This window comes from Dermacentor silvarum, chromosome 1 (genome assembly GCF_013339745.2).
Source record: "Dermacentor silvarum isolate Dsil-2018 chromosome 1, BIME_Dsil_1.4, whole genome shotgun sequence".
NCBI classification, from domain to species: Eukaryota; Metazoa; Arthropoda; class Arachnida; order Ixodida; family Ixodidae; genus Dermacentor; species Dermacentor silvarum.
Window position 1 is genome coordinate 386,906,242 of NC_051154.1, and position 27,613 is coordinate 386,933,854.

A 27,613-nucleotide genomic window follows, 5' to 3' on the forward strand; every position below is an offset into this window, starting at 1 on the left:
CTTGTGTTCAGCAGTAGCTTTGTCCTGTACCTCCACCACGAAGTCTACTCCACTCGCGTCATGGAGAAATGTCCACTCAGAACAGACTATTATATGTGCTGCTGTGCTAATTGATGTGCGATTCAAGCCCAAGAACAGTGCAAATAAGACATGCACAAGAAGGATGGGACAGGTGCTAACTCGTAACCGATTTTATTGCAGGAAACCTACACCAAAGCCAACTTCCGAAGCATGCACGTTCACACACTCAAGAAAAGCATTCAACCTCTGGTGTTCAGATTGTTGACGAGATGGCTATGTATAAGAACTTGTGCTCATTGCGATAAAGGGTTATCGAGGGAACGCCGGCAAATTGCACTTCCCTTAATGTGAAGTGCCTCCAATAATTCTAGGGCAACCTAGTCGCGCCTTTTGCCAAAAATTCGCAAAACGCATTTTGCAATGAAATACGTTTAATCTTCCTTTAGACAATATGGGAGGAGCCTTGTTTTTACCTTTAGTGAACCTAACCATAACTAGCTGCAGTGTTTAGATACTATTAAGTTATGAATATTACCTTCAAAGATCGACATGTGCGCTGGACATAGTGCCCCTGTGCCCAATAGGAGTTGCTCCCATTTGACTCTGCCCATTCAAAAACAAAGAGCAACAACTGCAGCCTGCACTGCACAAGTCGTGCGAACACACTTAAAACAGGGTTTCGAGTCGCAGATTTTGCGGCTAGAATCGACTGGGTTCACTTGCTCAATTTAGACGTGTATCCGAGACCTGGCTGGCTGAAACTGAAGGGATCATGCAAAAGGGACAAATCAAGGCAGCAAATGAAAAGAACAGAGGTAGTGCCATAGGGGGGGCGGGGGAGGGGGGCTGCACAAGGTTGTCCACAATTTAAAGGAAGTGGCAAGTGGGTAATGTGTACCCATGGTGCTATCTGCACCTAGTAAGCTGTCTGGGCTGTGAGCCCGCCTCTTCAACTCTGAAGGTGAAGCGGCAATGCGAGAAGCGGCACACCGTGCCATCCCTCACCTGCCCTGTCGGCACAGTTTATGTAATACCCCTCAGTCGCGGTAAGGTCTGCATTGGCTAAACAGGCCGATGTAACCGATTAAGGGAACATGGAAGTTTCTCTAAAAAAACGAGTCTGGATCACATTTCACAATTTTTGTACCCGTACAAGAATTCTTGGGAAAAGGCGCTACCAGTTTGTCCAATAATTAATGAAGGCATTTCACTTTATTCAAAAAAGGAGCACAATGTGTCGGCATTCCCTCAATATCTCTTAATCACGATGAGCACGAGTTTTTGGATATGACTGTCTTATAATGATATAAAAAACAAAAGCTTATATGGTTGCCGTTTTCTGTGTGCATGCACTCACATGCATCAAAAGTTTGCCTCGGTGTAGGCTTCCTGCAATATAAGCAGTTGGAAGGTTGCGCCTATCCTGTCCTAGTTAGTTTACTTTCATTATGGTGAAATGGAGCTGACGATGGGACTGGTGAAACTGCGCACAGCGTTCTCGGTTTCATCTGTCCAGTCACCTGCTCTGTTTCACCATAATTCTTAAGTCTGTCCTCTCAGAAATGTGGATAGAGCTGCTACTGCACTTGCTGCATGGTGTTGTAGACCCTTAACTCAGGCACACTGAAAATTTCACGACCACGGTGCTCTTCTAGGGTTGCCACAATTGCAGGGAAAAATAAAATGGCACCGAAAAAGGGGGGGGGGGGGGGGGCACATTATTTTTTTTTAAACTTACTGTATGCAAAAATTCAAACAAGACAAAAACAACATAAAGTGGCGATACACCGAGTACAAACATTGCACGATTGAAATGTGTTGATAGGTGCTACATAAAATTTTGTTCACTTAAAATCTTCATGCTGTTGTCACAAATAATTATTTGTACGGCATAATAGTCTACGAACAGCACAGCAATATGTGGAAGTCCACGCAACAACAAAATACATAACTCTTTTAAGGAATTAAAGAAAGCTAAAGGAAATAGGAATTAATTTGTTTGTGGCAATTCAGTTGTCTGTACAAATGACCAACAGGTTGCTTGCGATGCAGCTTATAATGTGACAAGTCAGGGATAACCAGAAAGCTGGCAAATGGCATGCTAGCGCGGGGGTCTAACCAACAATCGGCACCATGTGGAAACTATGTAAAATATCAGTGTACACATTGTGGCAGATTTTGCAGATGAATGCTCAAAACTGGCATCAGTCTCTGGATTTCCCACAGGGAAGTCTTCCGCACTCGCTAGCTTCAATTCTGCAATTGTGTGCTGAAGTACATAGTGAAAAAGTAACTGGTGGAAGTTTATTGAACATATACATTGGCAAAAGCTTTAACCAACATAACAAACACCAACAAGAGGCCAGCACACCGCTGAGCTGGCAACAATATTTATAGTAGCGTGTGGTCAACACACGAGCAAGAGATCAGCCACTTGCTAGGTGACATCGTACAACTTGCATGGGTTTTCGATTTCAGTTTTGCTTACATCTTGAAGTGCCCAACAATGATTTCTTGACTAGATGCACCCGTTAAGGAATGAAAGCTCTCTTCCAAAGTCTGCTCATTTTGCTGTGCGAAGTCGTCAAATGAGGTAGATGTGTGAAGGCCCATTTGACAAAGACAAAGCTTGAAGGGCGCAAGCTGTGCTTTGAGTTGAGAAAATGAAAGGATAAGCGTATGAAAATTAAAGACAGCATTATGTCAGCCTTGCTTGCAACAGTGATTATGAAGAGTCAAGAACACGGTTCTTTTAAGCCCCAATGCAATGTCGGCACAGGTGCTAATGTCACTACTCTGGCAGTTGCGATGCACAGGCACTATGGTTGACACTTATGTTGGCAGCGATGGCTGCAATGTTTCAAGCACAAAGTTGAGGTGGCTTCCAACAACTCTTTGAAGGTCCTCCAAGATGCCAAGCAAGACTCTGAAGTTCTCACGACAGGTGAGCACGCCAGATGGTGTCGCGAGAGCATCACTGATGGTCTTAAGCACTTGGGTCACTTTTATGAACATCTCCGCGTCGAGAGGCAGCGTGGAAAGGTTGCAGGCAGACGTGAAGCCCGACAGCCAGTCGTAGTAAGCCTGGCTTCCAAAGTCGGGATGACTCACAAAATTGGTTTCAGGCTCGGTGCCTAGACCACCGCCGAGATCACCTTGTATGCATTCTATCGGCAGAACCCTGAGTGAGCGCTGAAGGATGTCTCCTTGGTCTACAGGCCCTGTTTCTGCACAACCGTTGCCCTGCAGCGTTGGCAAGCTAGCTGGATTGCTTCCAACTTCTGTCAGTGCCTGTTCAGTGGGCTTCTCAGATAGTGTTGTACCGCCTCCCAGTGGTACGCCGCTAGAACTAGATGCCGTTGTCGCCTTGCCACTGCTCGTATGCTGCTCTTGAAGCCGACTTGGGTACTTGTTAATTTCTGGCCTGTCGCAGATCTGCAAGTCACTTGCGGGCGCTACATCAACACGAGCTGTCAACCTTTCCCTCAGGAGATAATCTTTCTCACCTTCAAGGCGACCTTGCACACCACCTATGGTGTTATGGCCATTCCTTTGTAGTACGTTGTCGGCGTGATGTTGTAACAGAGGCTTTGAGGTCTGCTTTCTGTCGATTTTGAGTGCACTTGCACTCCGGTTGAACCTCTTTTTCAGTGCGAGCAGCTTCAAAAGTGCCGCATCACCATGGTATCTCACTACATGCTCCTTCAGCTGGTAGGGCCGCTTGAACGTGGCTCCGCACTCGGGACAGGGTGTCCCCTGCGCTGAGTCATGCTCTTTTTCGTGCCGCTTGAAGCTTGAAAGATTCAAAAACCCTCGTTTGCAGATGCTGCACTCGAAGCGCCGCTCACTGTTGTGCGTCTGCTGGTGGCGGCTGAGATCTGACCTCTGGAAAAAACTTCGCTGGCAGATGTCGCACACAAAGCGGCTCTTGCACGACTCGTCGTGGGAGGCCAGGTGTGCCTTCAAGTAGTAGGGTCTGGCAAAGTCCTTGCCACACTGGGGGCAAGGGTAGCGCTGCTTAGGTGCGTCCGGTTTGTGTGTCCTCAGGTGGCGCCACAGACCAGTGTTCTGCCGAAACTGCCGGCCACAGGTGGGGCAAGAGTAGAGCATCCGGCTCTCGTGCCATGCCTGGAACGAAACGAATTGTGCCAGGACTGCGTAAGTGTTCCAACTCAAAAAGAACTGCCGAAAGTCGAGCGTCAAGTTGAATGGAATTCACAGTGGTGACACTATGCCTGCAGCTAAACAGTTCCTTATCAGAGGCATTAATAAGAGAGTGAAAGAGGGAAGGGAGGAAGGAAAGGCAGAGAGGCATTAATAAACGTAACATATTGGCTTACTACCTGCTGTTCTGCACTGCTTCCACTGGTGTGGGTCACCACAAGTCTGAATTAACCACCCTGCCCTATAATTACAAGTGCAAATACATATTGTCTGCTACAATGTCAGACAGAAATGTCAATTTTCCTGCAACAAAACAGTGGTTCCATCTGCCATTGCTAGGGCAAGATGGCATCCACTGACACAGTAAGGCATGGCACCACCATTTTATCCCTACAAAATTTGCATCTCTTTGTCAGGCATTACTGCAGATTACGCACACTTCTGACATTTTCTGAATGAAAGATGCAAGTAATGTGGCCGAATGTGGTATATGAAACATTGTATTAAATTGCGTGCATTGGGAAATGCCATCTCTTCTTAAAATTTGAGTGCGAATGAACCAGCGGTTTGGCCACTTTTACTTGTGCAACATTCAGTAGTTTTAATTTCCCTTTCACAGAGGGGCATGCCATGCATATTTGAAAGTCTGAACAATGTACGAAGCACTTACTTGATGCTCGACTAGAGCGAGCCTGCTCGAGAATGTCCGCTGGCACTTGGCACAGTCCAGGGATGAGGCGCTACTTGCAGCCCCTGGTAAATCAAGTAGTATAGCAATACATTGTAATTGCACAACTATGGTGTGACCTTTACAGCAATGAATATTATGGGCTCCAAACTGGCTTGTGTATGTTTGGAGTTAACGTCATCTCTTGTAACATACTGTGGCAAGTCGTGTGAATATAAGACAGCGTGGGTTTCACAAAGCAACCACACCACAATATAGTAGGTGCATGCCAGTAGTATTGTGCCAACTGGTTAACTACTATGGAGTACTTAATGTGGTCATCTACGCTTGGTTTCCTCAGAGTAAAGAGGAAGTTCTAGCCTGGCGTACGTGTATTATGTTTTACGGCATACCACAATTGTTGCAGTATAGAGGAAGCAGAAGCGCTTATAGCGACATCTTGTAGCGCCATGTTTCTCCGAAGTGCATGTTCAACTTATGGCATAAAGGCACAACATAACAGCAGCAGCATGGAGTAGAGGTACACCATTTCGTTGTTTGGTTTTAATTTCTGTACAAGCCACCTGATTTTTTCAACTTACTAAGATGTCCGATATAAACATAAAAAATAAAAAAGAACTGCCAAGGGCTAGTGGGGCTGTACTAGTCCAGGTGCAAGCATACCGGTGAGGCCCCCTGAGTGACACAATGACATTCCTTCAACAGAACAGAAATTGACCACCACGATGCAGTAATTAGTCACTGCCTCCTTCAAGAATCTCACTATATAATCACTACATCATGCCTGTCCGGTAAGTGGACTATGCCTATGGGACCAAAGCTACGGAGGATAAAGAAGTAGCTTGAGCTTGACATCACTTGTTGGCACAACAAGCGATGGAAAAGAAAATGATGGGCATAAGTATTCTCCATTCCTGAGATTCGTTCTCTGGGAACCTCCTCTCTAGGGCACCGTCATAAAGACGCTTGCTCAGCCATTGAAAAATTTTAGAATTGTCCTAAAGCGATTTCTTGTTAAATGTTTAGTAGACGTATTCCTTCGATTATTCCCCAAAGGTTACCTTAGCCTTCAGGACTAAATGCCCTTTTTCTAATTCCATACGAATTTTGGCCAATTCCCCATAGTGGGTAGTACCCATCAGCAAAAGGAAAACAACGAAACGAACAATAAGAGACAGGAAGATGTTTGCCTTTACCCCTTTTAGTATTTTGTTGGGTGTACTTTTCAGTCAGTCTCGTGTGGCCAATCTGCCTCATGGGTATGAGCCGTGTTTTGAGGCAACAACAACAACAAGATGCCAGTGTGGATTAGAGAGAAGACGCTAGAGCAAACGCAGGGTGGGTGGTCTTCCGGTTGAGATTCTGCAATGGCAGCAAGGCTCGAGAGGGTTGCCCCACCTCCCCAAACCCCTAATAATCCCCTGAGAAAATGTACAACAGTGTTCTCCTCAGCGTTTCTCAGAGTACTGATGTGATAATTCCGACTCACCATTTTTTGCATTAATTAAAGGTTTGGAACCTTGAAATCATGATAAAAATACTAGCAAGCTACAGATCGCACTAAATAATCTAATGCAATAGCTTTTCCACAGTCAGTTTAGGTTCCGTTTCCCAAGCGATTAGCAAGTGCCAAAATGTCACACTGTCCTGCTCCCGCGTGACCACCTTCTGTGCCATGACGTCATGACACAGAAGGTGGTCACGTGGGAGCAGGACAATGTGACATTTTGGCACTCACTCCGGCTCGCTCGGCGGTCTGCTACGCTGCTCCATTGGGCCTCACAACTAATGAATCAATGAATATAACTTTATTTCAAATGGCTATCCGTTCTTGCCGTCAGTCACTTCGGTGTCGCGTGATTACGCAGCTCCTGAAGCGCGGGGTGTGGTGGCACCTTGGTAATGCCTTACGGTGCTGACAAACCGCGGCTTGTAGGTATTCAGGCAAAGTGATCCAGCTCTCCCAAAAGAAGGTGACATACAGGCTCAGGGAAGAGGTGGGGAGCTAGTAAGGGGAGGGCTGCGCAGAGGGGCAAGTCAAGTAGGTGTGGAGAGCATCACGATAGCCACCGCACACCGGCGGGTGGGCGACTACAGCGATGTTCAATAATGTGCTGCATGGCATCACAGTCATCAGAGTTAGGGTTTGAGCTTGACAAAGGAGGGTTAGGGAGCTGGAAGGGCACACGCAGGTAAGCCTACTTTTTTTTTTTAAGCGTGGCTTAGCTTGCGGTGTTCTGCACGATACATCCTGGCACGATAGGTGTCGGGCCATGAAATAGGTGCACTCGGTATTTTATGCACGCAAGTGAAAGAGCAAGCATGCTCATTTCTCTGTATCCCTTGATGGCCAGGCACCCACTCCAAGAGTGAAGTGAGGGGTGCCATTACATGTGTAGTGCGAAAGATGCCTGAACATGACGAGGAAGGACATTATCTTTGAAAGAACGAAGGGCTTCCGGCCTGTCTGAGTGAATGGTAATGGTTGACGTGGTGTGAGGGGGATAGTAATCGCTTCCAATATGGCAAGGATCTCAGCGTTAATTGGAGACAGTACTCCCTCATGACGAGTGATGTCACCCCAAGAGCCAATGACTGCCGTCTTGGTCGTGGGCGAAGAGTAGGTGGCATTGACGTCTGGCCAAGGCCATCTTCTCCACGAGTTTTCCCATGGACTATGTGAGGAATATCGTTCGCAGGTATTTAAGAGATTTAGAGCACCAGCAAAATTCAAAATGTGCGGCCAGTTGAGAATGCGCCCTCTTAGGTTGCTCTGTGCACAATTGTGTGCATTAATATAGTCCACAAGAAGCAAGGGCACCAATGAAAATAATGATATTTAAAGCAAGTTGCGTAATTCTGCAAACACTTCTGAATTAGCCTGCGCTGCAAGTTTAAACACAGTAGACTTAGCTTTAACAGAACACGAAGGGACAGAAAAAAAAGTGTATCGTTCATCCGAAGTTTCATTTAGGCGAAGGATGCAAAAATCACCAATAATCACTTGATTTGGAAGCATGCTAATTTTACCGGGGTCCGCATTCTGTAACCTTGGCAAAGCTAGCTGATGAATTCAAAATACTTAATCCATTTTGTAGCTGTACGCTTTCCATGATTCTAAATATGCAACAAATGTGATGAAACTAAATTTTCAATGGACAGAATTTATTGACACCTGAAGGGAATATATGATCTGAACGTGTGGCGAAATCAACCTATTGGATGAAGGTATGCAGAGAAAAAGTCGAGGGCCTGAAAACAGTGTCGGTAACCTTTTTGGGACAAGGTCACCAGGTCGCAGACCGAAACACTCCATCTTTAGCAAAAAATCATCAAGTGATGATGATGATGCTGATGATAACGTGCTTGGAATTTTGTCTTAAAATTGTTTTAATTGTTCCTACAGGCATCTCGCTTATTATTTCTTTATACCATAGCTTTAAATTACCTCCTGCATTGACGAGTGAGTGGTTGGAATGTGAAAAGAAAAAACAAACAGCCCCCAATTTTCTCAATAGGTATCAGATATCAAGATTGTGCTTTGCCTAGGAAAGCCGTTTTGATGCACCCAAATGGCTCATTAAAAAGCGCTTTGGTACGTATTTAGAAGTAGCAGCGAACGGAGCTGTGTATATCCTCCTTGACATAAAATGGTGGAGAGGCGTTAGACACCGCCAAAGTCCCTCAAAGCATTCTACCAGGGCAATTTACTGGCTATTTACGGTCACTAAAAAACAAGGTTGTCATTACGGTGACCGAAAACTCGCCGAGTTTAGCGACTGTCCCGCTACGTTACCAACGTTGCTTGACGCTGGTCTGGTGATGGTCATTTAGAAAGGGGCCCACCTGTGTGCGTGAACTGGTGTTTCATCCTCTTCAGCCTAGAGTCAAAGCACCGGCCACACTTCTGGCAGGGGAACTTCCTCCCACGTGTGGCCTTGTGCACTGCGGGCATTGACGGTTCTGCACAGCAAGAGAGAGAAACACCCACCCTCTCAGCAATATTCATTGAGGCAAAAATTGGTACATGTTGAAGTAAGTCGGGCTGACCGCACATTCGGAAGAGGACAGAGCTGAAGCTGGACAGGATGGGGCACTCATTGCGGACAGTTAAATCGGAAAGACACACCCGTGAGTACATGATATGCAATTCCATTCAGCATATATTCATGTATCGTGTATCGTACATCAATATATATGCACCCAAATGTCCCAACGTAGTCATCGTATTGGTATGAGGCGTTGGTGCATGAACGTGATGACAATGTGGCAGTGTCTCGCAGTGTGGAGAAGACGAGGTTGAGGAGCAAATGCTGGCGCAAGCTGCTGGTCAGCCATGCTGTTCTGACAATGCTTCATGTCGATTGTAATGTAGTACATTATTTCATTCTTACGATGCATGTGTGATCCCTGTCACACTTTGGTGGAGGTACAGGATTATGAGATGTTGGAAAACTGAGCTTGCGCAGCGTTTGTTTCTCAATCTTGTATTTGTCACGCTGCAAGGTGCTGCTACACTTTCAACATGTTCATGCACAAACACCTCGTAGGAGTATGTTCACAGGTTCACTACATGAGTCCAAAAGACAACGAAACCAAGGAAAGCAAGGCGGAATAACCTTTCTTTTTAATAAGAATAGCATTGCGGCGTATGTGGCATATAGTCGAAGCGACGAAAGCCTCAGCACTAACACTGCACGCGTTAAATAAACGTGGCTTGAGGAATATGGTCTGTCGTTACATTACGCGATTGCTATTGCCATTACCATCGACAGTCATCGCGAGACGAGTTCTGCCGTAACTTTTTAAAAAGTGGACGGTATATTTATTTCCAGATGTGGGTTAATTTTATGAGGAATTAAAAACCTTATATTCTTAACGAAGGAAAATTAAAGCGGAAGAAAAGATAACTTTGCCACTGGTGGGAGCTGAACAAACAACCTCTGCATATGATGCATGCAATGCTGTACATTGCAAGCATTGTTCAACTTTTTGCAGATATAACTGCTTCAGCTGGTGAGTGCTGTGCTTTTACTTCTTTGTAATTACACTATGATAATGTGTTACATGATTACAGGAATCAGCATTATAAATTGCCTCGTCACTTCCTGACCCTCTCCGGTGATATACATGGTCAAGCCCCAGGCTGCTGGGTCAATATTACCCCTGGCACTCCCCAAGACAGTAGACTCTTTAGAGGGACATTAAAGAGAAACACTGAACCTAAGTTTAGATTGATAAGGTATTTTTGAAGAACTGAACTTTTGCTGATTTTACAGTTAATAGGTAGATTATTAGAAGGGAAAATGACAGACGAAATATAATTTTTTAATTTCGCACCGAATACTCAGGGTTGGTAGATCAGTATGACGTCACAGATTACAAAGTATTTTTTCGCACTTTGGCCGATGTGGTTCAATAAATGTTCTTGACACTTACCAAGTTCAGTCCTCGGCTCCATTAAAATACAATGTAGTCAATTTTTGCTGACAGAAATTTAACTAAGCCCAAGCAGACAGTGTCAGAATCCATGACACCACAGCAAGCAGGTGTGGGAATTTCAAGGCAGCGGCGCCTTTTGTTTTTCGCCACTGCATCTTTTCTGGCGCGCCAAGTGTTTTCTCTGGTTAGAGTGGATTTTTTTTTTTTTTTGGTATTGTGGAAGGGCAATTTACTGCCACAGTTCAAATAACTTTTCTCTTCATTGTCCCTCTAGGTAGCCCCTCATCTCTGTCCTCCTTTATGAAATCAACGTCAAAAACAATGCTATAAGTTGCTACATACGCTGTGTACTCCTGTGAGCAAAAGTATACAAAGCACAGGCTCACCGAAAAAGCTGTAAAGACACTGGGTGTTGTTTTTTTGTGAGTACATTCCCTGGGAACCCCCACACAGATTATACATAAGAAATTAAACTTCGCAATGGCGTGGGTATCCTACGAGAATGTCAGCGCATACTGCCAAGCCACAAAAGCTTGTTATATATAATACTCTATTCTCTCCTAATCTGTGTTATTGTCACCTAGTTTAGGCTACTAGTATCAAGAAATCATTGCACAACTCGGTCACAATAAAAAAAAAAAAAGCCTCGTGTTGCATCACAGACTACTATACAATGCGCACACGTCAGAATTACTTGTTAAAGTTTTAAATACTACAACTTTATATGAGTATCACTTTTAAACATCCTTTAGTTCCGAATAATTCAAATGGCCTGTCACATATGCACTTTAGCAAATTAAACTTTTCATCTTTCCTCACGCTTAACAAGACATACTGGCAAGCCACACAGTCGAACCCCGATATATATTGAACCCACATACTATAACGAATTATTGTGTATAACAAACAGCAATAAAACCGCCTCGAAAATTTTTCTATACAATTTTTATTTCATATATCGAATTACCTGTATAACTAACTTTTTCGTGATCCCCCTCAGATTCGATATATCCGGGCTCGACTGTATTGGTCTATGGCTACCGTAGCAACTGTGTACTGCAATTACTGCAGTATTGTCTCCCTGAGCATATTAAGCAGGTTTGAACAAACAGATTAAATTTTGCGCGTTATTATCGAATAATGCTATTCTGATTATGGTCTCTTGAGAAAGTTTGTTTGCACCTTACTGTGACGTGAAAACTGTGTGAATTATATATTTTTGATAAGGCCTGAATTTTTCTGTGCCACTTGTTTGCATTGCTGCCTTTCGTAACCAGGGGTTGGTGGGGCTAGTCAAGCTGCTAAAACGCAGCTTTTTTTTTCGTGCTATCCTCACCATTTTAGTAGATTCTGTTGTGTACTGATGTACTTAAGTGGTGAAATAAACCAAATCTCAAATTTCTTCATAATTAGACGCACAAACTGAAACTTAAAGAGTGCACAGGAAAGTTTGGACTTCAGCCCTTAATTTTAGGCTGCGTACATAAGCGGCGAAGAAAATCGGCTTTATCATGGAATCCCTGGTCCTCCAAAGGTATGCAGTCTTCGAGGCTGGGCCGGGCCGCAAGACAGTGGCGTCTTTAGAGAGCACAGCCAGCACAGGATCCTGGTTACAGAGGCTGCCGCATCTGTACTTTCTCAGAAACGCACTTCTCAGCAGCATGCAAATTAACGGCTACAAAGTAATGAATAAAATCTGAAATGGAAGAGCCACCGTGTACTGTAGGCACAAACACCTGTCAACAAGTATGCAGTGAAGCAAAGTGAAGCACGACCTGCCACCGTGGTTATTGTGATTTTCTGCAGAACACAAGGTTGCAGGTTTGATTCCCCCCCTGCTGAAGTAGCCATTTTCCAATGAATGTGGAATCAAAAAGCACTTCCTAGCTTTGATTTATGCACACGCTAACTAGGCTAAGGGGATTAAAATTAAGTCTGCATCCCTTCACAATGGTGCCTTCTGTTTTGTAGTAGCGCAAGCTGAACGACAGGGACAACAGAAAGGCACATTTGACAGACACATAGCACTGCGTGCATGTGTCAAATGTGCCTTCTGTTGTCCCTGTGGTTCAGCTTGCGCTGCAACAAAATAGAAGATGCCATACCAACAAGCCCCCCCCTATAGCTACCCTCATCGACTATTGTGCCTCTCACAACCAAGGTGTTGTTTTGAGGTATGGAGGAAAAGGAAAATACTAGGAGGAAGCGTGACACCAGGTGGTCGGCCTTCTCTCACCACAGCTTGCAATTTGGGAATCGTGGGAAGTATGCACATGGTGCGCGATGAATCCCGGCAACGGAACGCCGTACGTTGCTTCGCTTGTAGTAGGTTTCAGTGCTGCTGGCCACTGGAGTTGCTGCTGCTTCCATGTGCCACTTGCTTTCTGCTCGCCGCATTTGATGCCTTTAGTTGAAATTAATTCAATGTTTTACGTAAACATTTGCTTAAAATGTTTGACCCCATAGCCAGCATAGATACTCACCGTAGATACTAGGAAATATTGTTGCCATTGTAACAAGAGCGCTAGGTCCCGAGCGTCTACACAATTAGTAGCATGTTGCACAACTTCTGAACAGCACAGCAGACAAACAGACGATGAGCTCTGCGCAGCTGCACGAGGTGACTAGAAACAACGACTAGCCACGATTCCTACCTTTTAATTTTTTGTGACTAGGCTTGAAGATTGTCACGTGACGTCTGCTCCGAGTTTTTTTTTTTTTTTTCCTTTCTCCCGTGTTTTGAGAAGTAAAACCTATAATTAAGCACATGAAAGAAATCCCGTGACCTTATCACATAGAAGGCATTGTTATAGGCTTACCAATAATGTTTAAACATCCCAAAGCAACAGTGAGGCCACGAGAGCTTGGAATTAATTTTGACCACTTGGGGTCCTTTAACATGCAAGCATAGCTTGGTACACCAGCATTTTTCTGTCCTGCCATTATCGAAATGTGGCCGTGGAGGTCAGGAATCGTACCCGTCCCCTTGTGATCAGCAGCAGAACACCACAGCAGCAGGTTTGCAATAATGCCGACACTCGTGATCTAAACCCTGGTCAATGTAAGTGGCACAGATCTGCCCCGGTATTCTTCCTGGATACCAAATTTAATTGCTTCAGCAGCCACTTACGGGTAATGGCAACATCTTCCGCTTCATTTCGCAGCGTTGCACTACTGCTACACTCTTCTTCGGCAGCCACGTCACTGGAGTCATCTTCAAGGTAGAAATTCCTGAGTGAAATGTTGTGAATGGCTGTCAATACCACACCAACACAACAAACCCACAAAAACAAACTGTGCTCAAGATGCATCTTTGGTGTGAGAATCGGGAATACTATACATACTTCCTTTTGGCATTCCGCATGCCACCTACCCCATCTTTTATATGTCGGCTCTAAAGTATACTCATACTTGCAAACAAATCACATGCTATATTTCATCTATTATCTCCTACACAATATTTGTTAAACACACAGATCTGTTAGTGGTGTAGGCGTGGAATTGCTTCTCTAGGGCCACAAACTCCACACAGTACGTTTGCTAATATTCAACTGCTTGTCACGGTCGTAACCAACTTACTTCGTTACTTCACGTGTACTGTAGCACGAAAGGCTCCCTCAACATTCTCTAATAACCCCTGTCTTGGATTAGCTAACTATGGGGCAACTATCGGCCAACTATTCTATGCCTACAAACTTCCTAATCTCGCACTGCATAATTCTCCACCATACTCGACAGCGTGTCCTTTCCTTGACATCCAAATCCCGCTTCCGTAACAAACCTTTTACAAAACATGCAGAGATGCATACATATATAGTACGTAGTGAAAAAAACAAATCATGCTTCTGTAATAAACGTTTTTGCTGCAAGTGCGCTATCGTCCGTTTATTCTCTGTGCCTTTGTCTTTCAGCACGCTGGTCATAATGATAAATAGATGAGCAAGGCTTCCGTGCAGGCTAGACGGCGCAGCACGATAGTTTACCCTACCATACGTGCTAGAGATGGGGCAATAAAGAAGCAACAGGTTAAAGAATATGAAACCAGAGCAAATAAGACATGGGCAAAGACTTCAAAAAGGCAACAGGCCCAATGCCCAGCAAACTATGTTTGTCCTGTCACCTCTTTCATCTCTGTCCCCATCTTTCTTGCTCTGGTTTTATAAATCTGTAACATATGGCATGCCAGCCAATAACAATACCGGATAATGAGAAGAAAATTCGTAGAACAGCAAAATATGGGTAGGAGTACGTTTGCGAGACACTACTAAGTTATGAATGTCATCCTCCGAAAAACATTCAAAAGAAAAGCAAAAGCACATAACCAGTGCGTACTACCGCTGCTAACCTAAACAAGGTAAAACTTCGAGAATGACAAAGAAACTACAGAGGAAGCTGAGGAGTGCGAAAGGAGCGACAGACTGGAAAATGATAGGCATTACGTTGAAGGGACTCTAATGGATCGGTTTAGACTGATAAAGTAGACTTTCAAAACTCTAGTCCAACTAACTCTGCGGTAACGGGTTGAATATCAGAAGATATAATGAACGTTAAAGTTGTCCTTTCTGAATTTCGCGGCAAAGTCAGCATGGAGTCCCAGATTTCAAAGTATTATATCTTTGCATATTTGGGTGTTTGCGGCACAGTAATGTTCTCGAAACTTGCTCAATTCAGTCTTTGGCTTGTTTAGAACGTAATGTAAGCAGTCAGTCTTTACCAGCAGAAAGTTAACTAGGCGCCATCAGCCGCCATTAAAATCCACAATGCCACGGTGAGCAGGTGCGGGAAAGTGAAGGCGTCACCGCCACCCGTATTATGTTTTTGCGTCTATTATGGCTTACAAAGCCTCATCTCAATGTGAGAGTGGTTGTTTTAGCATTGTAGAAACTTAAGTTACTAACACAACTCAACCTATTTTCTCTCTCTATGGTTCCTTTAAGAGACAGGAAGATGACTTTATAGGCTAGAGAGAGCAACTGCAAGCAGCCGATATTCTAGTTGAGATTGCGATGAAGACGTGAAGTTAGGCAGGTCACGTAATGCACAGAGCAGAAGGCTGATGGTTGATTAGAGTAACATAATGAATGTCAAGGGAAGGGGAATGCACTTGAGGATGGTAGGGCGGAGGGGGGGGTTAGGCAGTGTGCTGAGACAAGGAAATTTGTAAGCGTGGAATGGAGTCGGTTGATGCAAGGCACGGGCAATCAGAGATGGTTGGTAGAGGCCTTCGTCCCATGGAGTTTTCTACAGAAATTAAAACAGGAAAGTCTGGCACAAGTGTCCAGGGGAGCAGTACAATGGTTCATCCAGCACAGAAATGACGGGCTTTTATCGGGCATGGATCGAGCATGGATGGAAATGACGGGCATGGATTTTATCGAGGAGTGAGATTTCACAAGGAAGTGAGACAGTTACAATGCCCCCAGTGGTCCCTCGTTTTTTTTTTTTTTTCTCCTCTTATTCTTCAATACGAAGAACTACCACTACTACTACTGTTATTACGACTACTAACTACTATACTTCAGCCTTCCCGGTTTAAAGTGGCCTTGTGGCTAATGAACAGAATATTGCATTAATATAAATGCACCAATTTACAATGATGTGAATGGAGAGACTTGTTGCCTTGCTGCATCTGGAAAACTATGTTTGCTTGGAAAATTACAAAGATGAAGTGCAAAAGAATAAATGACCCAAGAAGAAGGTGTGAAGCCACAAACATGAAGACTAAACAATGTATGTACTACCCATTGTTTTCATGGTATTGGAAGAATCGCAGCACCAGAGCTCCCTCTAGTAAATTTTGTAGAAAACTATGCTTTATCCCACAATCAACTTACATCAGCAGATGATGATGATACACTAATGGGCTTGGTGAAGTGCCAACAGACGTTGGTTACAAGGGCCTTGTATTTATGATTCCTCCATAGTTCTACACCATGTCAGAGCTACTAACAAGCAGATGCTAGTCACAAAAATGAAGCTTGCTCTTTTCCTGGAGCTGGTGACGCTTCTAGTTTTCGCTCATTTTAACCTGTGCCTTTCACGGAAACTTTTGGATAAGCACGGAACAAAACATGAGCAGGCATCGAGACAACAAAGACGTCCTGTTCGTCACATTGTTTGCATACAGATGACGCGGTCTTTTTCTTAATTGCATGCATCCTCACAGAGCACCAGGTAACCCCAACCAATGTGCCTCGTTTGATAGTATCAGCTAAACCCTTTCAGGCCCAAAGATAATTCTGTTCAATATAAAAAATTGGTCTTTACAATTTGAGATGAGCACGATCGTGGTAGTTAAAAAAAATTTAAAAATCTTTGCTGACACTTTTCAATCAAAACTTATTTAATGATTCCAAATGGAATCAGTGGGACTTGGTGGACTTGAAATGCGTCGTTTCAAGCAATACGTGAAAAGTCTATTTTAGATGAAACTCTTTGAAGCAATTCTTTTCTTTGTTGAGGCAGAGGTGTGTGCCACACGTTTCGCACCGAATGCGGGAGTAAGAGCACATTCTTCTCTATTTTTTCTACTTTGTGCGATGACTTCTTTTTCATCGGACGAATCAATGTCACCTCGAGGGATCAGCACAAGCTTCGGGACTTCTTTCTTTTTCCCATAAAACTCGCATGTGCTGATTGTCGCCGTCAGTTCCGAAAGAAAATGTTTCCATATTATGGAGGGATTTCCCCCCAAAAAAAGTTTATCTACGCAGCATAAGCTCATATCAACAGCATAAAATCACAAAAAACAGAGGAAGGCTCCGCCAACAATACAGGCTCCTGACGCGATAATGATCTATCAGGTAACACGCACCCAAAACATGGCCAAGTACGGCATGAAAACGCCGTTTTAACGCGAACAAACGTGCGATTTAGTCAGTGAGGTAACGTCAATCAAAAATGTATCGCGCGAGTAGTCGAGGCCACTACGTCCCAATGATTCCATTTGGAATCAAGATTCGCAAAGGTCTCCGGTACCCGCAAATACTTTTCGCCGAATAAATTTACTGCGAACGGATAGCATAACACCTAATGGTCAAAGTGCAAATGTTCGAGACAAAAATAAAATAATTGTCGTACCTCTTCACAGTGAAAAGAAGAGGGGATCTCAGCGAATGGCGGGAACAGTTGCAAGCGATTCTTTTATTTTTTCGTTCGGAGGTGGCAGCACTTCCTTGAGTCTACCAGCTTCCCAGCATATGTAGAGCAAGGGCTAAATATGAGTTGTAGCACAAGAACAACCTTTTTTTTTTACCTGGGGGCCCACTGAGCTACAAAATTGATGATTCCATTTGGAATCACTGGGCCTTAAAGGGTTAAAAGAGCTCATCCAGGCTTTGGTGCACCTGTCCTCCATCTGCCCAATCATCATTGCTCAAGCAGTACCGTTTATCTTGAACAGAGCTAGTTGGTCAATAAATGAAAAAGCCCCCGTATATTCTCCTGAGACCCAGCTCTGGGACATAATCGCTTTTGAACTTGGTTAATATTACTGAATAATATCTCACGAATGCGAAAAAATCCTTTTTTTTTTTTTTTACATATCCCAGGTGGCCAATAACTCTGTACATAGAAAATTTACTTTTGCCATATTTCTTGTACCTTCATAATCACGAAAACCATACAGCTGCAGAACTATTTAGGAATGTTCAATTCCTCAGTGAGTTTTTTCAAATTTACAGAATGTAGACTCCATGCGAGAACCCTTTGCATTAACATCAGATATTAGAATGTCAGCTATTTCATGTGCATTGCACTTGGAAAGCACCTATCCAGGCACTTGTGCCTGGTGTAAAACATTTTGAAAACAGTGAAAGAAGTGAACCTACATGAAGTCAAACTGACACCTAGGGCCAACATTAAACACCTAGGGCAACATTTAAACCCATTTTACTGAAACACTTTACACCATTATTATTCAAACTTGCAGCACAGGTCCAACCAGAAGTGCTTCAAGACATAAAAAAAACAGCTTAAATATCAGAATTTTAATCAGTGCTTTTGATGCACTATCCTCGCATGCAGAATTTTGCACATAGTGATGCTAGAAACAGGACTTCCATGTACGTGAACAAAGTAACCATCTCTTTATGTTTGATATAGTAAAAAGTGCTTTTCTTCGCACACACACCGCGATAAAGATGCACCGTGTAGTGGTTTACTACAGTGACGATGCATCCTAGATTTTCATGTCATTTCGCGTTATTCTAAACGTGCTTCACAGTTGTCTTTTGTCTTCCGTGATGACACAACAACTTATATCAAAGCTTTGTCATTTTTCTGGATGGCTGGCCACAATATTATGGTTAAACCACTTTCAGACTGTTCGGCATCTATCTAACGACACATCCAGGGCGAAAATGTTACGTAATCTCTTTGTAGTTACTTTTGAGAAGGATAGAAGGCAAGGTACAACATAACGTACAAGGGGTCTCAGGAGTATGTATAATACTGGCGTTGCAAGAGCATTTTGATTGTGACTGAAATCAATCAAGATCGAGTGCGCCTATACAGGCACTTTCAATCGCGACTTTGCTCGATCTGCATCCAGTCAATCGTAATATGTGCATCACGATAGAGCTTCTTGATTGCGACTGTGGGCCGATGCCTGCACTACAACTTTACTGCATATTAGGCAAATTTGTCAAATGCTTTGGGCCCCCTTAGCAAAACCTTGTGCGCTACAGCTTGTGCAACTTTATCCAACTTGTTGGATTGTTGATTGTGACAGAATTTTTAAAAATCCTAATAGGGCTCGATCGCAATCAAAAGTGCCTCTGCGACATCGGTGTAAAATGGTAACGAAGCATGTATGACATTGCGGGCACCAACTATCAATTGACTTAATTCAGACACACGCTCACTCATTTATGTATATTGTGCCGTCACAGTGAACATAATCAGCACGTCCACAAAAGTGCAGGAGGTTGGCCCAATTAGCTTCTATGCATTACCGAAATGAAAAGAAGTTAGCAAGCTAGTTGCAAGGCATCTAGCCTCCTCTTATTGTATGTGTTCCACTCCCATCCTTTCGTGGCCTTAAGTGGTTTTGCAACCATCAGTGTACGCAGCAGCTATTTTGAAAGAATTCACACAGGTTGTAGCAGTTGAAAATTTTTTGACAGTGAGTTTTGATGTGTACTACAGTGACTCCCTTAAATCGTGTTTTCGTGGTAAAATCCTAGTGCCTGTAATTAATTAACCAGAGTGCAAAAAACATTAGATTTTGCTGGAAAATCCTTGCAGTCCTCTTTAGGGGTTCACTTGCAACTGATGCTGTCCTTGATGCACGCTTACCACATATCTGCCAAATTGTTTGTTTCTTTCTTCTCCCTTGCACAAGGTGCATGGTCATAAAACCAATAGTAGTTCACAACCAGGAACAAGCACATTGTGCTAACTTCCAGATATGTGTGCGCATGCTTATTGAAGTATTAAGATCATGGGTTTCACGAAGCTACAGGGCGTTTGGTAAATAAGGCACTCTTGTCGGAAAAGAGTGATTGAGCAACTTGAGTTTGGAGATAATGGGCTTTATTGGAATTGCTAACTAGACCAGGGGACCGCTGATCTCGATTGACCCCATTCGGGAAGGTTGTCACCAGCTTTCACTAGTGCGTGACTTAACGCGCGGCGCAACGCCTCACTGGAGCGACAGGCGTTCTGCCTGCCACCTCAGCCAATCGGCTTCACTGAAAATGGATGCTGATTGGCTGACTGTGGCTGATCGCCGAGTGGGCCCGAAAGTGATTGTAGCTGAATCATCATTGGACATACGGCACAAATAGAGCGAGATTTGTTCTTCGTCTTGTATTTAACTCCCCCCCCCCCCCCCCGCCTCATTTTTTTTTTTTTTTAACAAAACAATAACTGATTCAAACATCAGTTTATTGTAGATAACCGCTGTCGCCCGGGAAGGGGAAAGTCCAAGGCATGAGGCCCACATGAACATGTTCCGGCCCTAGATGCCCGTTGAACGCACGGCATGTCAGGGAACTGAAGGCATTCAAAGAAAAAGAAAGTAAAACGAAACAAAGAGAGACGCAAAATGAACTCACTCAAACCGGGCAGGCAAGCTTGCCTTTCGCGCTGCAAGAAACATCGAGAAGCCCAATCAGTATCAAGTGCAGTAATGAATTGGGTGAACAACAAGAAATGAACGCATACACGTGTCAAAGATGTCATGTGCATTAAAGTCGTGAAGCATTCGGAAAAATGCCATCAACAAGTGAACGCACCTCTATTTTGACACTCCATGTCATCTAGGCGTGCGGTCAGCCATCAAAAACAGTCACACGTTTAAAATTCGTACGACTTAACATAAAAGCGCGATTTCGTCTAAGCGCACTAAACTTGATCGAACAGGGCGTCTGCATAGACGTCTGTCTTTAGTTTGCGCGCCTGCATTCGGTACCTGCGTCAGCTGGGCGCCGCCATTTTGCGAACTGCGTAATATTATTAGATTTATAAATATATTTATTTTAATGTATTTTATTTTTATTACCTTGTTTTTTTAATAAACGGTGTATAAGAGGTTTACTTTCTTTTTGCAAAACAAAGGTGACAAAAGCTGGCAGATGGCAAGCAGTACCTTCCTAAAACACGTCATATTGGTTCAATGCACGTAGTCCACTAAAAAAATTAAGGTAATTAACATGATGGATAGATGAAGTCGCAACCGTGGAAAGATGGTGGCACGGTGGATGGTGGTAAAATGACGCGGGGAACAACAGAGACAAGCAATTAGAAACGCGAGATTGCCCGTCTAGATCACAGTGACGAGTTCCAGGTACGATTTGTGCTTCCGGCTGCTAGGCAACGGCGTGCTTGTGTGTGGTGTGGTGCAGCACCGATCCGGACCAGAGCATTAAGCCGGACCAGCCTTCATGCTCCGTACTGACAGACCATCAGACCATGGTCAGGTGCTTCGTGTCAAGCTGAAATTCGGGTACATCTTTGCCCAAGGAAAAGAGGCCATTCTTCGCACCATCCAGCGGAGAATTAGTGGAGAGAGGGTCACCAGGGGTCACTCGGGCGGCAGCTGACGCGCGAGGACCATGTGTGTGGCGCGGAGCCGCTCAGAACTTTGCCCAGGGACGTACCCTGAAGTCAAACGTCCCAGCTAAATTTACGAACGGCTGGGAAGATGTCGCGCAGTCACAGCGTCGAGCGTTATGACGACGGACCAGAAAATGCCGTTTCCGACCAGGCACCCAGCGATCGCGGCGCCGACAGAGCGGTCCCGAACGACCTCTTCGACCGCCTGTTCGGCATCGCCAAGCAGCTGACTCTGCCGAGGAACTCGTGGGCGGTCCACTGCGTCGACAGGGACGGCGTCCGCGACATCGTGTTCTCGCAGGTGTTGGTCAAGCACGTGCCGAAGATCACGGCCTTGCACTTGCCGAAAACTTTGATCGCCGGCAAGGACGAAATAACCACCGTGTACTGTCCGAAAACCGTGGTGGTGAAGAGCGACGCCAGCGTAACCGTCTCGTTGGTGGGGGTTCCTGTCAAGGCGATCGCCGGCGTCTGCGCGCAGGTTGCGAGCGGCGCCGATCTGGAGCGACTGCTGTCGGCCGTGGACGCGTTGCGCGTCTGCAGGGGAGGCCCGAACCAGAAAGTGTACCCCGGTGCGAAGCCCGAGCGTGCCTACCTCGACTCGCTCGACGCCTGGAGGCACGTGTGCTGCCCGCTCGTGCTGACGAAACCGGGCGAACTGTGCAGGTTCTGTCGCAGCCTGGAGGCCACGGTCAGGCTCAACATGGAGCGCAACGCGCGCAGGCGAGAAGTTGGCTTCGAGCGCATTCGGATACCGAGCCGGGCGGCCGGCGAGGACGTGGCGCTGCTTCGCAAGGAGAAGTACGCGCTCCAGAAGTCCAACAAAAGGCTTGTGGAGCGGATCGCGGCCGTTCGCAAGGAGTTGGACGACATGAGGCAGGAGATCAAGCTCGTCGAGGAGGTGACGCGCAGGCAGCAGGCCGAGGACGCTTAATCGTTCGATAGAGGCATCGCTTGAAGAGAGCTGTCCGCCGAGTCAGTTGCACATTAGCGTTTCGAAGACATTGAGCTGTGTGTTATATGTACGTACGGACCCTGACAGTAAAGGCAATGTTGCTTTAGACCTTTCTGTAGCTATATGGTCAGCAGATTGTACCGTGAAACGCAGAGCTCAGTTTTCAGTTCATAGGACACGACATCCAGAATAATGTGTTGCTGCGGCAACTGGCGTTAGTCGAAGCATTGATCGATCTGCAGCTCATCTTGTGGCATACTTGCCCAGTCATTCATTCTGCACATGGAAGATGCTATTTTCAAAAATACTTTTTGTACATGCCTCTTGAATGGTGCGGTGTGCATGTCGACATTAAATGAGCTCATGGCATCAGGCCTGTTGATGTGCCCAATGACGTGACTTCTTGTCTTTGCATTTAGATATCAAGATCATGCCCGAATTATTTTTCCTGTGCATATATGTATGTTAGCCTTGTACAAAAAAAAAGGATAAAGGAGTACTGATATAATTTTTTTGTCCTGTTTTTATTACTTTATTGCATAGCCCTCTGCCCCAGTAATTCCATTATGGAGTCTTGATTCTCGGAGAGTGCAGCAGATAATTATTTACATTAGCCTTTAATGCCACCGTTTCAAAACATGTGCCAAGAGCAGCGTCGCTTCAGACGTGGAAATGGTTACCTATTTCGTCACCAAAACCTGTTGCGGGGGTTTCGTGGTACCAGATGCCACTGATGGTGGTACACACACACTGTGGCCGTGGTGCCTAAAGCTGAGTCCATTCAGTACGTGATGGGACAATAGGGGAGAGTGCGTCACCTGCATTTCCAAGAGTAGCGAACCATTGTAGGTGACAGTTTGGCAGCTTTCGGCGACACAGTCATTGTATGGCCTTCAACCATCACACCTTGCCACCTCCACTTTCGGTGACGTCAAAAGTAGCCTTTCTCAAGTCTGAAGCCGCGCTGTGCTTGATGAATGTTTTGGGTAGGCCGTACATTAGGTGCTGTTATTATTAATTTGTGGTGCTCTCAAGGAATTGAGCCTACGTACCGTAACTATGGTGTCGACAGCTACCTACCCGCTGCAGTGGCTATGGTATTGTGCTGCCAAGCACAAGGTCGCGGGATGAAATCCTGGCTTCGGCAGCCGCATTTCTATGGGGGCGAAATGCAAGAACGCCCGTGTCCCTTGCATTGGGTACACATTAAAAATGCCCTGGGGGTGAAGATTAATACAGAGTCCTCCACTATGACATGCCTCATAATCAAATTATGGTTTTGGCACCTAAAGCCCCGGAATTCGTTCATTCATTCATCGACAGCTACCTAAAAAAGCAAAAAAAGGGGGACACAAGTTTTTCGTCTCACTAAAACTTTAATGTCCTGTAAGGTTGGTCTCTGTAATGGTGCATGCTGCACCGATTCCTCATACACTTATTTGTCCTCACTGGCTTTGTTTCTTCAGCAGGGGGTGGCCGTAGTGCGTGGAAACCCTGAAAAGACATTGCCATGCACCAAATCCATTAGTCAAATTTTCTGTGCATAAGGTGGCTGTGGACTTTTGTGGCCATGTCGTGCTCGCTGTGGCGTCTTAGCTCTTGTACTGATACCTGCTATGCATGACGGGTGTCGCTGAGAGGGAGACTGCCAAACAGGCACAATACGCAAGGTCTTTCTCTCCTCCTTTTCATGTTCTACGAGCCTCCAGTGCTGTTCATGTTCTCATCTGTCCACAAGACAATTTCCAGCTACCGCCCACAGACAAATGGCTTGATCAAATGTCTCCATTGCATGACCTCAATGTACGTCTGCCTGGATCATGCTATTATTGAAGCACCAACAAATAAAATATTGGTGGTAGTGGTGGTGTTGTTGCTACGGGCGGGGCCAGTAACAGGCCTGGCCTGCCATTGCTCTGCCTGAGCATCTCTTAACGACCAGCATCTGATGAGAACACAGTCCTTATTGAAGCCGAATTCAATCTGTTATTGAGGCAGCAAATGGCTGATTGGACAGTATCCAAAAGCAGCAGTAAAACAAAACTTTGTAAGAAATGTGCAGCAAATATGTCTAATGTTGTCTGAAACATTGTTGAAATATTGCTATTCTTGAACCCATCATTGTGTTATCAAATACTTAGTTCACCCAGTATATGCTGCAGTTAATATTTAATTAAATAGCAAGGAAAGAGCTAAGCGTTGTCAGTCAGTTAATTGTGATAAAGCTGCAGTCTTGCATGACAAGTGTCCCGGCTAACATGGCTTAAAAAAAGCAAAGCCTTGCATGTAGATGTAACCCACCGTATGTTATCAGCAACCGCCTGGTCTCCGGAATTTTTTTATTAGTAATAGTATAATAATTAGCACCAATTAAGAAACTAATATCTAATTTTATGACCACAATGTCAATGCAAGGTTTGAAGAACACATTCAAAAACATCACTTTCAAATGTTTGCAAAATGTTACCGTTTGTGTAGCTCTCTTTTTCATGCTTAAAAAAAAGCCAGTGTTAAAAAAGCTGCCACGGCCCGGCACTTGCACACCACAGTTGCTTTCTTTGTGATTTGAAAACCGAATCGAATAGGACAATATTCGATTCGGTATTTGAAAGTTTTGAATACGACACAATGCTACTTAGAATACTTCTTAGGTTGCAAAATTATTCACAGTCTCTGCAATAACAGCCAAAATTAATAGATTCCTAAATGTGGAAGAAGAAAACAGTATTCACTGGACATTGAAGCTTCCAGAACATTATGCTGCTAGAGATGCTGGTCATAGTGCAATTATTTTTTCTTTATCAAGAACGCCCTCTCAATTTTTTTTTTTTTTTTTGTCAGACTTGTCTATCCTCCCCATTTCTGTCTTTTCTTTTTTCTAAGGTACACCAATGCTTACCCCTCTGCTGGTTATAAGCTAACCATACTTCATTCATTTTTGTTATTTATGAATAAGTCTATGTTACCTAATATTTGATTTTTGTTTGTTTCGTGTATTTGTCCTTGTAAGTAGTTTTCATCATCTTCAGCGTGGCCAATGCATGGGCATGAGCCATGTTTTGAGACCACTACTGCAATCCAAGTAATCTTTGTGGAGGCGGTGGTGGAGGATCGTGGCTATGGGCACTGTCTATCATCCCATCGATGTGGCTGATCTGGTGCATCAGGATCAGGCAGAATCTGGCATAGATGGCGATGTGGCTCCATGCGTTCATTAGCGGTGGCTAATTAACGCTTGTGCAGCTCAAAATGGGTGTCCTGGAGAGTGCTCTTTACGGGAGTTTTGCAATGCCCCCTCAGTAGCAGAAGCCCATACAATGTGAACTGCAGGTTTTGAGACTGGGCGTGTTGGTATGGCATTCTAGAGGTTGGATTGCGCAACATTTTGACGAGACGCACAGAAGCGCTCTGTGGTGTGTGTTTCTCTTCTGTGTGTCTCGTGAAAATGTTGCTCAATCCAACCTCTAGTAAACCGCAGCCTGCCTTACCTCTTCCTACACAAAGGATTGCTCTTCCATTGCAATTCAAGTTTGGTGTGCCATGACCATTGTCCACTGTTCACAACTTTCGCCTCCTCCCCATGCTACACACACGCAAACAGCCGCCATGTTTTACTTGTGACACACTTTTATTTATTCCCCGCCCCTTGTACAAGCTAGTGGTGTGCTTGGAGTGCCGACTGGGCATGTCTCGCAATACGCATGCCAGCTGGCGATTCCCATGTTTTACACCTTGAAGGTTGAAATAAACATTTTCTTTCAACAAAAACACTGGGCACAGTTTGGAACTTTCCATCATAGTCTAGTTAACCGAATATACGAATTAACTGACGTCGAACTAACCGAACGGTCATTTGCGTCAACTGCGCTGGGGATGGTGTATGGCTTTCTTGCGTGGAACAAGCAAACTGTAAAGTTGATTTTATAGAGAACCTAGCAACAAAAATAGGTAGAATACAATAAAAAAATAGAATAGACACTAACTAATTAGTAGATCCTTAATCATGTAATCTGTCTTCACAACTAGTACCTTAGTAAATGCAGTAAAAAGAAGAAAAAAGACCTATAGCAATTTTCGAAGACACCGTCGTGGCTTCCTAGATTATATAATGTCATGAAGGGCCCTAGAGGGGGTAGAGAGCATAGTTTCATATGGTAGAGAGAACACTAATCCAAAACTAAACTTTCTGTAGGTAGATACAACTTTATTAGATTGATTCGTTTGTGCTGTGGGCCGCAGTCACGCATCGCGTTCATGCAGGCGTCTACTCTTGCCCATAGCAATATGGCCGCGAATGTTGGCTTCAACTGCTCAGAGGACCCGTCTCGCTGCTCTAGCATCTGTTTCTGATATGGCGGCATGCGCAGCATAAATAGCGGGACGGCGGGACCACAAAGCGGGACCTACGAAGTTGCGCGTGCCCTCTGCATATAGCTCTGTGTTGTTGTGAACTCACTCTACGTATGACGGCAGCAGAGCCTCCCACACGTTGCCGAGAGATCGAACGCAAGTTCAGGGTGCCGCCAGACGTCGAGCGACGCCTACTCGCGCTCGGAGCCAGTCTCGTGTCTCGGAAGACCTTCGTAGACACTTACTACGACACGGAAGACTACTTTCTCTGCCTGCGAGACCACTGGCTTAGGCTGCGCGGCAGCGATGAGAACAACGCGTGGGAGCTGAAGCATCGCAGAAAGGGAGACGCCTCGTGCGCAGCAGCAGCCACTGCCTACCGAGAAGTTCGCGGCGACGCTCAGATAATGGCGACGCTCGGAGAAGTGCTTCCACAGACTAGGCTGGTAAAGGACGTCTCGCGGGTCAGCGACCTGGTCGCCAACGGCACGCTTCGGGAGTTGGCGGTGATAACGACCGTTCGCAAGACCTTCAAGGCGCCGGCGGGAAACGCCGTCGTGGACATTGACGAGACCGACTGGGGCTTTTCGGTGGGCGAAATAGAGGTCGTGCTCGTCGAGTCCGACGATGGATCGGATCTGCAGGCCGGAGCCGTCGAGGGGGCCACCGCCGAGATTTCGGCGCTTTCCGCCCAGCTGGGTGTTGACGAAGAAGGGCCGCCGCCAGAAGGAAAAGTAGAAAGTTACCTGAGGCTTCGACGACCTGAGCTGTATTATCGTCTGCTCGACTGTGTATGGTCACGTCACACAGCTAAATAAAGATGTCTGGGCCTCGTGTGAAACGCACGGCACTGCACGTGGAACCCATCACGCATTTTGAAGGAGATCTCAAACACCAACCGAATTCTGCCTTCTTATAAGTTAAATAAAACTAAA

General features: G+C 45.0%; 2 protein-coding genes across 2 annotated transcripts; one reads left to right on the plus strand and one right to left on the minus strand.

Annotated features, from left to right (window-relative positions):
* Positions 1-2,303: 2,303 nt before the first annotated feature.
* LOC119437518 (zinc finger protein 471) lies at positions 2,304-20,744 on the minus strand. Its single transcript, XM_037704527.2, has 6 exons — positions 20,554-20,744; positions 20,374-20,404; positions 13,446-13,546; positions 8,720-8,836; positions 4,856-4,938; positions 2,304-4,149 (listed from the first exon to the last, which is right to left on the minus strand). The coding sequence occupies exons 1-6, from the start codon at positions 20,570-20,572 to the stop codon at positions 2,854-2,856; spliced, it is 1,647 nt and encodes a 548-aa protein (XP_037560455.1). The 5' UTR covers positions 20,573-20,744; the 3' UTR covers positions 2,304-2,853.
* Positions 20,745-26,669: 5,925 nt separating this feature from the next.
* LOC119437519 (thiamine-triphosphatase) lies at positions 26,670-27,613 on the plus strand. The gene has a single exon (XM_037704528.2). It carries the CDS (start codon positions 26,792-26,794, stop codon positions 27,494-27,496), a length of 705 nt encoding a protein of 234 aa, XP_037560456.1. The 5' UTR covers positions 26,670-26,791; the 3' UTR covers positions 27,497-27,613.

Excerpts from the sequence above, each read along its gene's own strand:
- LOC119437518 (XM_037704527.2), bottom strand. Across the intron at positions 8,837-13,445 it reads GGAAGATGTTGCCATTACCC|AACCGTCAATGCCCGCAGTG; the intron begins GTAAGTGGCTGC and ends CTTGCTGTGCAG. Across the intron at positions 4,939-8,719 it reads ACACCAGTTCACGCACACAG|GGGCTGCAAGTAGCGCCTCA; the intron begins GTGGGCCCCTTT and ends TTGATTTACCAG.
- LOC119437519 (XM_037704528.2), top strand. The coding sequence starts at position 26,792 with ATGACGGCAGCAGAGCCTCCCACACGTTGCCGAGAGATCGAACGCAAG.